The sequence below is a fragment of the Bacillus rossius genome, chromosome 1 (assembly GCF_032445375.1).
Source record: "Bacillus rossius redtenbacheri isolate Brsri chromosome 1, Brsri_v3, whole genome shotgun sequence".
In the NCBI taxonomy this organism is placed as follows: Eukaryota; Metazoa; Arthropoda; class Insecta; order Phasmatodea; family Bacillidae; genus Bacillus; species Bacillus rossius.
The window spans coordinates 206477993-206490103 of NC_086330.1; the positions used below are offsets into that span (position 1 = coordinate 206477993).

The 12111-nt window shown below is 39.4% G+C and overlaps 1 protein-coding gene across 5 annotated transcripts in view; it reads left to right on the forward strand.

Moving 5' to 3' along the window:
* The first annotated feature begins 533 nt into the window (after positions 1–533).
* LOC134527255 (mitochondrial thiamine pyrophosphate carrier-like) overlaps positions 534–12111 on the forward strand; it is a 192606-nt gene continuing 181028 nt past the window's right edge. For all 5 annotated transcript variants that reach the window (XM_063359774.1, XM_063359769.1, XM_063359771.1 and 2 more), the window contains exon 1: positions 534–837. Coding sequence is in view for 4 of the 5 variants with exons in the window: in XM_063359769.1 (XP_063215839.1) it covers positions 745–837 (93 nt within the window). In the remaining variant the exon portion in view is untranslated. The remainder of the gene's footprint in view (positions 838–12111) is intronic.

The window sequence follows — 12111 nt, forward strand, 5'->3', positions numbered from 1 at the left end:
TCTCCTTGCATGGCTAATCCCAGCATGACTAGGCGTATAGGCTTCGGCCTGAGACGCACCTAGGTCCCTCCCTAACCCGGACCCCTCCAAAATACACTTAGTTTTAGTTAGGTTAGGAAAAAAAAAAAAATCGCATTGCTGTCGCTAGACTCTTGTGTACATCCTTTAGAATGCGTCCTTTCAATTGTGGGTGCATTTGTTAAAGAGATGTAGGGACTTGAACTTAATGGACGCATCCCTAGGTATTCGGATACAGCCTAAACAACGATTCATTCCTGGAGTTAAATAACGTAATTTCCCAACAATTTAGACAGGCTTTATCAACCATGTATATCTATGTTATTTAATGAACACATTTATGTACACAAACAAAGTCTAACAAAAATCTCTCATTGATTCTTATGGGAGTTTTTCGGCGAGTATCCTTTCATCAGCTGATTAAGATCCCGGTTTCCAAACAAAAGACGAATGAGTTCTCTATTTTATATTTTTGCTCGAAGAATTCTATATATTATATATATTCTATGGTTGTATTGAGGAAAATAATAAGTAAATTTACTCAATAGGAATTAAAATTCTTACAAGAATTGTATTTAATATGTGTGCATATAAGTATAATTGAATCCAGGGAAGAGCTAGGTGATTTATTTGTAACATATTGTTTTAAAAGTGCAGCGTAGAGAAAGAATGAGTCGATTGAAATAGCATTAGTAAATAGACGAATGACGGTTACCGTTTCGCGAGATGAGAAAATGGAATGTTGGAATGGCAATTGGTTTTGGAGCGAGTGATGCAATTGTAAGAGAAAAAAATGATATAGAATCACAAACAAGAAAGGTAAGTGGGGCTGAATGGAAGTGAATTTTTTGTGATTTTTAGTTGTTTTATGTGTAGGCCTTGACGCCGTCCCCGCTGCCTCCGTGTGAATTTAGGAATATTATGTACGGTAAATGTGTAGTGTACGGAATCTCGGGGTAGGTTCGGCCTTGTGGTAGGAGGCAGAGGTTCGACACAGCACGGCCCCCTGAGCTTTTTAGACCACTCGGGACGCCTGATAAGTCCAAGAAAACATCGTGTTATAATGAAAGTTATTTCACATTTGTACGATTTTTTTTGGCGCTAATCCGTACAATACATATTTACCAATTTTTTAATTTTGCAATACAAGACCTGTGCAATCATTTGACCGTCGCGATTTTTGTTATTTTGCCGTGTGTTCATGAATCCGTAATTACTAAAATGGTTGATTAGGTCAGGTCAGTTACATTATTAATACTTTCAAACTAAGCCGAAATTAAAAATAATGTGAATTAATTTTAATGGCTGTTTAGTTTTAAAATATTTATAATGTAACTGACCTGACCAAACAAACCGGGACAGAGGATGAACAGTAAACTTAAATGGTCAATTAGGTCAGGTCAGTTACATTATAAATACTTTCAAACTAAGGTGATATTAAAAATAATGTGAATTAGGTAATTTTAATTATTCTTTAGTTTTAAATTATTTATAATGTAACTGAACTGACCTAACCAACCAGGACAAAGGATGGACAGTAGGATCTCACGTAATTATTTTTTTTTTTTACTTATTACTTGCGCAGAAATATTCAAATAACAAATAAGACTTTAAAATTAGAAACGTTAAGAACTCACCTAATTTGGAGGCGGTAATTAAACACAGTTTTAAACAATAAATGAACTAAATAATCACGTATTGGTTCATTTGATTTCTGGCCTATCACGAACAATCACGTGACATCATTATCCAATAAAAAAATAGATACTCGTGAACAAAAAACTATGGTGAATGCCACATGAATGCACTGGTATTGTGATGAAAATTAAAAATTTGATATCGCCTAATGTATTTGAAATTTCTTACCTCCGCCACTTTTAATGAAAAGAGGAAGTTTCGGCGCATATAATAAAGGTATTTTCGGGTTTTTAACATTTTTTTTTTCACAAATACCGCTCAACTACATATTTACTACATGTCAGTGAAAATAAAGAAAATGCTGGTCCCATGACGTGCGGAGGGTGCCGGCCTCTGTGAGCTCTGGAAGGATACTGCTGCCCTCACCGCGCGCGACCCCCCTCCCCGCCAGCCCTCCCGCGGAAAACACGTGATTTTTGCGGGAAACTGAAGCGGCCAGGTTCGGGACAAGGTGCACGGTGAAACATAATTTTGGAAGATATAAAGTGTTAAACAATGAAAATAAAGTCTAATACATTCCTGTGGAAAAAATGCATAAACACACTTGTAGTTCGGCGGAGGGATATGCCATACCTGGCCGGTATCCTCCGCCGACGTGACACTAATTACGTGGCTTTCGCCCCGTTGCACTTCCTACACTCCGCTGCACACCCGAGCGCGTATGGTGCACACGCTTTCGTGAGACGCTGATGAGGCATAGCGGTCTATGCGACATAGAGGAGCATAGGCGGTCGGCGTCAGCCTATATCATGTCATGTGTTAGGTGACAGTTGCGTATTTAATTTAGACAAAATATTGGTTTAGGTAATCATAAAGTGGTTATAATTTCAAACTAGTTTCTTTAAGGATATTTGTATTTAATGTGGTGAAAAAGTCTTTTTTTCAAATAAAAGTTTCTTGGTATCGTGAAGCAGACTATAGTCCCACCTGGTGCAGTATAATTTGCGATGCCAGTAAATAAAATATGGAAACATATACCTATAAGAAAAAATAATTCACGTTATCATGAAGTAATACTGGAGTGTAATATGCGAAACCGGTATATTGTTACAGTCAAACCTCTATCGTTTTTCAGGGGACCAACGAAAAAATTTAGTAGATGCGGACATTCAATACATGTGGACTTCACTCTTAGATATAAAAAATATTTCAACCTCAAAATTAGTGTCAGAAGTATTTCAGTTACTTGTCATTAAAGTTTAATCAATAGAAAAAAAATAAAAATGGTAGCATTTTTCTTAATTCAATTTACACTTTAAAATAAACATAGCCTTGTAACCAGTACAACTGTTTACAGTTATATTATTATTTTTTTATTACTATTGTAGCATTAATTGTATATTCCATGAGTGAATATTATGTATTTAACTATTTTATTGTAAAGAGGACAACCAAGGTATAACAGATATAACACATCTTTTGCCAGAGACAACACACTTGTAACTTCAGGGTCTTCTAAGCATTATTCTTTGGAAACTTAATTCATTTGGTCTTAGTTCGATACTCTTACACGCTAACATCCAAGTTTTATTTCACTATGCAGTCTATTCAGTTTGCTGATAGCTATAGCTCCTTGGTTGCTAGGGACTAAAAGTAAAGAGTTATAAGGAGGAGAGACGCCATCGCCATCTTGCAGCGGGAAGACGTTTCTCGGGCTGGGGCGAACCAAAGCCTTGGTTGCCGCCCGAGGAATAGAAGATTCGCGTCATCCGCGATCGTGTACTACTTAGAATTCTCCGCTCTACGAGTTGAGAGAATTGTATCTGGACTAAATAAGTCCTAGATAGGGAGTATCTGCGACATCGAGTGCCAACTTCCGCGTCGGTCCCGTTTTCGTCCCGTAGTGGTTCCAGACAACTGATGTCAGCGCCAGCTGCGATCGGCCACGACGATTGGTGAGACCGATCCAGATTAAACCAGACTTTTATAGGACGAGAGGGAAGTCGAGTCTTCAGCCAGATACCCGGCTACCTCAGACCTTCTGTAGTTCGTCAATTACAGCTTACAGCGTCCAGTGTTCCAGTGTAGCAGCAGACCACCTGGAGGTCCTGTGAAGAGAGCCTCAAGCCTCCGACAGCGTATAACTAGACCCGGCATGGTGTTCAATGTGTTCCAGTGACGTCATTTGCATCTAATTACCGACACCTAGGTTTGACACCTTGGTTGTTCTCGCTTAATCACATGATAACAGTAACTTCACACCCATATTCAAGAACCCATTAAAATCATATGTTTTTCAGTTATTATTATTTCATTTATATGCAAATTTCCACTATTCACACAACACTATTAAATTTCCTTTTCATAATTACTCTCTGGACAGTAACACAGGGCAGTGACGTGCTAGCTGGACTATCAGTCTGGTTAGACCATCCAGTAGCAGCTTTCCTGGTATTTACTGCGACGAGGGTAGGCGCCAAGAACCCCGTGAGAACACATCATATTAATTAGAGAGTGTCAAATACCATATAATACAGAGCGAGGAGAGGTTTATTACAGTGGCTACCACAACGAAGGAGCACCACGGTATAACTAGAGTGGCGATCCAACTTAGGGGCATCGACGAGGGTCTACGCGCACTGGACAGTCTACATAAAGTGCATTTGTGTAGTTTACTGTAGCGTAGCATATCAGTACGTCGGAAGCACTACAAGATGGCCGACGAAGGTATGTATTTCCTGAGGCACAAAAAGACCAGCTCTGACAAGGAGGAAACATCAGTCGAGGGCCAGAAAGAAATGCTAGGCTGTGTTGAAAACGAAAACAAAGAGGACACACCCACACTGAGCGTTGAGGCAGGTCAGGAAATTAGCTTTGCTCCCGAACCCGCGCGCATAGAGGAAAGTAACACTTCCGAACCAGTTGTGCAGGCAGCTAAAGAAAACACGAATAATATTTCCATGGAGGATTTAATGCGAGCATTGAATGTGGTTACTATACAAATTAATACTGCGTTAGAATCCCAGCGTGTAGAAGTAACCGAACATATATCTAACGAAATGACTAAGACAGAAACTCGAACAGGCAAAAACATTATCTGACGAGATGGCTAGGCAGAGATCCGAAGCGGCGTAACAGTCTAAAAATTTGTCTGAAGAGCTAGCGCGACAACACTTTGAATTGATAGACAAAGTAGAAGCTAAAATTGGTGACGTAACCAGACAACTAGCGACACAAATTCGCGACACGCAGGAGGAAGTTCATAACATTCGTGAAACGGTAATGAACAGATTTGAGGAAATTGATGCGCAAGTAACCGAGTTACAACAACACGTAATTAACACGGAAACTACGTGCATAGAGGTCGCAAAAGTGCTGCAGAGGAACAGTTCAATCATTACGTTCAGCTTAGCGAAAAACAATTCGCGAACGTAAATACCGCGCTACAACGACATGAAGCGAGTAGTGCAGACGACATTCGAACCGTGAACAGGAAATTGATCCAGCTCGAGAACTGCGTGCAGCATTTGTCATTGTCTGGAGCGGCAGCGCATACACAGATAAACGTTGACACAACGAGCGCGTCTGCGGCGGAAACGATGACGTCAGCGCAGCGAGACCCATCCGCGTCGTCACACCAGGTTACGCCTACATACCGTTCACAAGACGTGATTACCAACACTGCGACCGGACAACAAGTAATAGTAGTGGATACAGCAGCCTTAAATCACCCTGCTAGGCATTGGTCAGATGAAATGCCAGTATTTTCCTCAAAATCAACGGAAAATCCACGTAAATTTATAAAATTATTTGAAGAGTACGCAGAGAGATTTAATCTTTCGGACACAGAAAAATTGCGATGTTTGAATAACTGTTTGAAAAGTACCGCGTATTATTGGTGGGAAGTTCACCAAACTTCCATAGTGTCATTTGGACAGTTTAAAGCAGCTTTCCTACAACAACACTGGAGCTTAAAAATTCAGGGGAATTTACGTGCTCAGTTACACGGCGAAAAATACGATCCAAAGAAAAACAAAATGCTGGAGGCTCATTTAAGCGACATGTTTGAGCGTTCACGTTATCTAGACGTTGTCATGAGTGACAATGATTCTAGGCCAACTTCCGATGCGCTACCAATTACATCTGACAGGTAGAAGCTTTGACGGAATAGCAGATTTCAGGGAACAGCTACTCGCGTACGACAGGCTCGACCTTCAGAATAGAAATAGCCAGCGAGAGGAATCTGAAAATTCACCGGTAAACAGACAACCACCGCTGTATCAGCCTTGGAATCAGCGGCGTAATGAAAATTATCCAGACAACAACCAACGTAAACCGCCGCACTTGAACAGTCTAATTTGGGGCAAGAATAAGCCGGCCCATAGACGAAACACTTGGTATTCAGGCCGTAACAACAACGATGTTTACCATAGAGGTTTGAAGTCGCGCGAGTTTGAACACCCAAAACACAACCGCTCGTGGCGTAACAGCGAGGAACGCGGAGAATACAGACGCGGAGGAATTATTTATGATTCAACGCCTAGGCGAGAAGGTAGGGGCGAACAGTCTAGAACCCCGCCTACCTCACCGAGACGGCGACCCAGGTCGCCGCGCTATAAGGACGACAGACATTTGCCCAAATATTCAAGTAAAAACTACGACAACTCGAAACATTATTACGAAATTCGAGGAGAGGCGAAGTCATCCGGCAGTCCGCGGAACCGACAGCCACACAAAACAAACTCCCCTAGCAAGTTATCGGTTAACCAACTGAGAAGTGAAGCCGCCGGTAATGAAGCTATTCAATTCTCACAGAACACATTCCAGAATCAACCTTCATCTTCATCGCAGTACTCAGGGTATTTTGCGAGACAAGAACCCGTCAACCCTATCACCTACTATGCAAATCCACAAGGCATAGAACCGATACTGGCTAAGTCTACATCAAATATTGTGACTTTTAGCGCCGGTAATCGGCATGATTAACACCCCATGAGATTATTACTGCGGAACGATCAGAGGCGTTACCGATTACCATATTACCCGACCACGATAAAGACACGAAAGAACCAGAATCGATAAGCGAAGATATGAGGGAACAAATAGAGAAGTTTGTTACAGCTCGTCTACATCTAGCTGCAGAACGTCGAAGTAAGCTACAGAAGCCGAAACGAATAACGAAGTTAAATATAGGAGACCTAGTGCTTAAACGAACTAATCCTGTTAGTGTGTAACCAATCCTCTACTGAAAGGATTGACTACACGTGTTGCGTAGCAGGAGAAATCACGAAATATCTATGATATTAAGGCAACAGTCAGAAGTGTTACTATGAGAAGTGTAACTGGCTACAAAAAGACATAAGGCTAGGTAACGATAGTGTAATATATATTTTCTTTATATGAAATTTACAATCATCACAGCTGAAGTACAATAAAGAACGAACATACGACATCAGAAAGGTATCTTTATAAGAGATTAACTGCCATCTTTTACTATATATTCAATGCTTAACAAATGAAGGCAAGAGACTAACATCACAATTTTTCCTAGTGATACATTCCACATAACCGTAATGCTTCAATATACGTAAGAAATTACGTGTACACTAAATGTCTAATAAATGTGCCTCCTGAAATAACGTAAGGCTATACCACACTCACGATTGCTTATTAACGGCTTCACGATAATCACGAGTATATAAACAGGGACAAATACATATATTTAAACTAGAGCTCTCAAAAAGTGTTCTAAGACCACCAGCTCTTAACATGAATATATATATAAATATATTTACGCCCACAATAAAGCCAACCGCCTCCAAGCAGGATCAATAGTACATAAAATATGTTTACTCGCGAGTAATAGAGCAGGTCTACCAGTAAGTTAACATTCATCACACGGATTAAAATGTGTAGTAGTGTAAGCCGTACGTCGAACACGCGCAAAGGTCAGCTATGCTAACATTGAATATTTAAAGAATCAAGTATCATGCGCCCAGTGTAACAGCGCCGCACAAGAACCACCACCAGCGACTCATGAATCGCCCTGAACTTACAGCACCATGACCAAGGAAGCAGTTACACTGACTATTTCCACTCGGCTGCGGGCAAATCTACGTGAACATAACGTAAAAATGAGCATGAGCAAGACTAAGATCGTTCACTGACATATTCATGCGACGCGAGACTAAGACCGAAGGTTTAGCAACCACCCAGGGCGAGTAGAGACCATATCTACAGCCTATCGACAATAGTAACCGCGCCGAGTGGTCAATCATGCTAACATTTGCTCGTCTCGACGGACAGCCATTCCCATAATGAGAATGAACTGCGAGGAGGCCACGCAGAGGACACCCTTATATACAGTAAACTCTCGATTATCCGGGCCTGGATTATCCGGTTTTCGGGTTATCCGTGCTTGATTTTTTTATGAAGTTGTAAAAAAAATGACGGGGTGTAGCTGCACTTTTTTTTTTTTTTTTTTTTTTTACTGCTGTGTCAGAAAGCTATTTACCTGACCCTTCAGACCCTCGTTCACCCGACACCTTCACCCGTCAATTTGTCACACTTTAAACCAAAAAGGAATGCCTTGACTGCTGCTTTTTCACAGCGCCCCGACAGAGAGAGAAAGGGAGCATGTTGTTGGCAACCAGACACCCCTTCCCAATACACTTAGTTTTAAACTTAGGTTAGGAGAAAAAAAAAAAAAATTTCCTCCCCCCACACCACTACCCCACAACAGCCTTCATTCTTTCTCGACAGCTAGCTGCGAGCTCGCTTTGCAGCCTTTGTTTACTGCGTGAACCTTTTTTTCCTTCCAACTAACTGCATTTTTCCTTGTTTGGAGATGCCATTTAAATCACTCTTTCTTACGAAAGAGCCAACAAGGAAGCACTCGTAATAACCAGATTAGTTTAGGATTACTATTTACGTAGTCAAACTGATGGTGCATTTCAAAACTCTCGTAACTTCGAAGGTCTCGTAGTATCCCGTACTCGTAGTTATGACTGTAAAGTGCATCCTAATTTTAATATGCGGAATTAACAAGAAACAATATATTGCCGTGCGAGGTAGAAAAATAAAATGCAATAGCTGGAAGGGGGAAAAAAAGGTGACTTATTTTGTAGTGACCCCAGATAAGAGGTCGTTAAAAGGGTGGAGGGAGATGCTGAGTTGGGACTGCCGCCGCTCGCTCTCCCTCCCGTAGCAATAAAGGGGACAGGAGAAGGATGGCAACACAGTGCCAGTATTGTTTACCGTCCAATAAGCTGGAACACGGTATACAAAGCCTTTACTTGTACTCATAGAATTCTACTGAACAGACACTCTTTTGCCAGTAAATACACCATTTTTAAGTGGTGAAACGGATTATCCGGGTTTTTTTATGGGCATTCAATTATCTGGGCATCGGAAGGTCCCAATTAACACGGATAATCGAGAGTTTACTGTACTACTCAAAACACTAGGCCGCTAGGGGCTCTAACATCGCGGCGGCTGGGAGGGAAGGAGAAAAGGAGGGGAGGACCTGGAGAGGGAAGAGGGTGGGATCAAGGGGAAGGAGCGCCGTAACAGGGGCCATGCTGACTAGCGGTGCAAGTGTTATGTGGAAACAGGTGACGAAGAAGTTGTTTTTATTATACGAAGGACCATTTCAAGTTTGTGAACGAGTAAATGAGAACTGTTACACTCTCAAGGAAACTGACAGTGACAAGGTCATCGGAAGATTTAATTTAACACAGCTAAGGCTTTATAAGCAACCTAAGGCTTAGATACGCTGATCTATGACGTATATGTAAGAAATGATGTTTGGTCAAGTCATCAGTGACATTCGACATGAAGTAGATTTATTGTTTGGCTTTAATTAATGTTTATCCCAACAGTAAGGGAGCACTATGTTGCATCGCTAAAACAAGCACGCATGCTTGAGGCTAATTTAGTGTCCACTGTGTCGGAGTACCAGTGAGAACATTTCTGTGCGTAGAGCACTTATCGACGATTTGTTTTTGTCCACTGAGCATGTAGGCCAGTGCGGACATTTGTCGCGGATATGCGATTCTCGTCGTCGATGTTTGTCACACCTATAGGTGGTGTGAATTTTTATTAGCCAGTGCGTAAGGTTTGAGCCATGCCACATAATTATTTTATCATTGAAATTATTGAAGATTTTGATATCTGCTGTATGTCTACGTCATAGAAGATTTGAAGATCATGAAGATGACTCGTTAAGATCCATTAGCGTTCGTCGAGAGGCGTCATCTAAGAGAGAAGAGCCAGCTGTTAGTCAGGCGAAACACGTCACTGTCACATACACAATCATTAATACCTGAGATTCTTTTGAGATATAGTTCACGTTACCGTTCGTCCTTCAACATACTTACATATCTAAACACCGTTCTGTCACTATCGCACTTACACATACACTACTTCGTTTCATTTCTCCTAGCTTCGACAATCATATTCTTTTCTATTTAGGAATTGTTTCCACTCTACACGCTAAGCTAAACAAAGCAGCCAGTATTTCCTTACTCTTTTTCATGAATATATGAATCTGATGAGATATCATTTAACTGAATTGGTCTTTTGACACATGCTTCTTACAAAAGAAAAAGCTTGCCTTATCAACTAATTGTGAGGATCATTATACTCATCCATTATTATTGAGCTTGTAAGAAAGACATTTCAATACTATTATAAGCAATTTTGCATAAGCAGAGAACAACCATTTATTTAAAATATTTTTGTCAGACAAACTAAAGAAAGTGAACACTAGTGAGTGCATTTTCGTCGACAAAGAGAAAGTGTTCAAGAACACGAGTGTGTATACATGATAACTACGTAATGTTTTATTTGTGATTTGTAACTTCTTGCATTATCTGAACTGAAAACATTGTCAGGTATTTTGTCAACGATCTACGAATTCGTCAATAACATTTCTACGCACTTGTGTCTATTGTACATGTTTATTCTCAGCTAAATATTTTATTAATCTTTATCTACAAAATAAAAAAAAACAATAAGTCACTTTATTCAGGACTAGATACTGATGATATGTGATATGTATATATATTATATAATATGATAATTTGATTTGCTTTAAATAAATGATGATGTTGATTGAAAAGATAACAACTTGTTACATATTAGATTAAGACAAGGGATATGTTTAATTTTATTATCTTGAATATTATGTTAATAATTATTAGAGCCATTCCATTTCAATTCAGGCAGGAGCGTGTCAGGTCACCATCTCGGATTTGCTTTAAAAAATTACAGCAGTTACAACCAGTGCAGACAAGAAGTATGCCAAAAAGATTTTGTCCCAAAAAATTTTTTCCCCATGTTATAGCCTTTTGAAGTTGGTTCGAAATCAAAAAAGGTGGAAAAAGGGGTGTTTTTTAAATGAGCGGCATTTCAAAACTATTATACTGATTTTGTTGATTTTTTTTTATTTTGTACCTATTATAGTGAACTACAGAGTGGAATAGTTCCAATGAGCCCAACGACAATATCTTTAAGGGGGGGAAACTAAAGAATTTGGCAAAAAATTTGAATTTTTTGGAATTTTCAAAAAAAAATTTTATGTGGAATAATCAATTTTCATAAAAAGTAATTCTGGTAATATGTAGACCTATTACAGTAGTTTTACAGGAAAAATTGTTTTTAATTCTATGATGCATGGAATTATTAAAATTTAACTTTAAAATTTTCAAAATTTGACAAAAGTGCCATTTTTGATTGAAAATTACTCAAAAATCCCATATTTTAAAAATCTGAAAATTTGTAAGTTTGTAGTCCTCACCTTTAGTAATAGCATGCACTTTGTTGGATAGTGTGTTTTTGCCTGTAAACATTTCTAGAATTTTTTGAAAATGTAATTTTCTTACATTTTCTAAGGTCTGCACACTCAATTAACAAATGTTTTGTTAGTTTCCAAAAAGTGAGATGTAATTTGTAAATTGGGGAAACCTTGGGAATTACAAAAGGAGAGTCTGTGTATACATTATCACATTAACATAATATGCACAATACATATACACACATATAATACATATGCATACTCTTTAACTTGCATGAAAACCAAAATTTCAAAGTAAAATTGAAACCAACAATATGTACCTATAATTAATTATATGTAGACTGCTTACCCTTCCTCAACTATATGTAACATATATTGACAAACTTCCTAAAATATTATTTGGCTGATTAAAGACAGTAGATCTGCTGGATCTTCATCAACTCAGCTTTGTCGAAAGTGTGGAGTCTTGCTGATTGTCCAAGTGGAGTAGGATTGCTTACTGCTAACAAAACATTTTGTAGTGGCACCGGACATTCATCCTTCTTCTTTCCAGATTCCTGTGGCCACTGAAACCCTTTAGCTGGACCATGGGGATGCATAAAAGACACTGTCATGTCGTTCAACTCTTTAGATATACCAGTGATCTGTCCCATCCACCA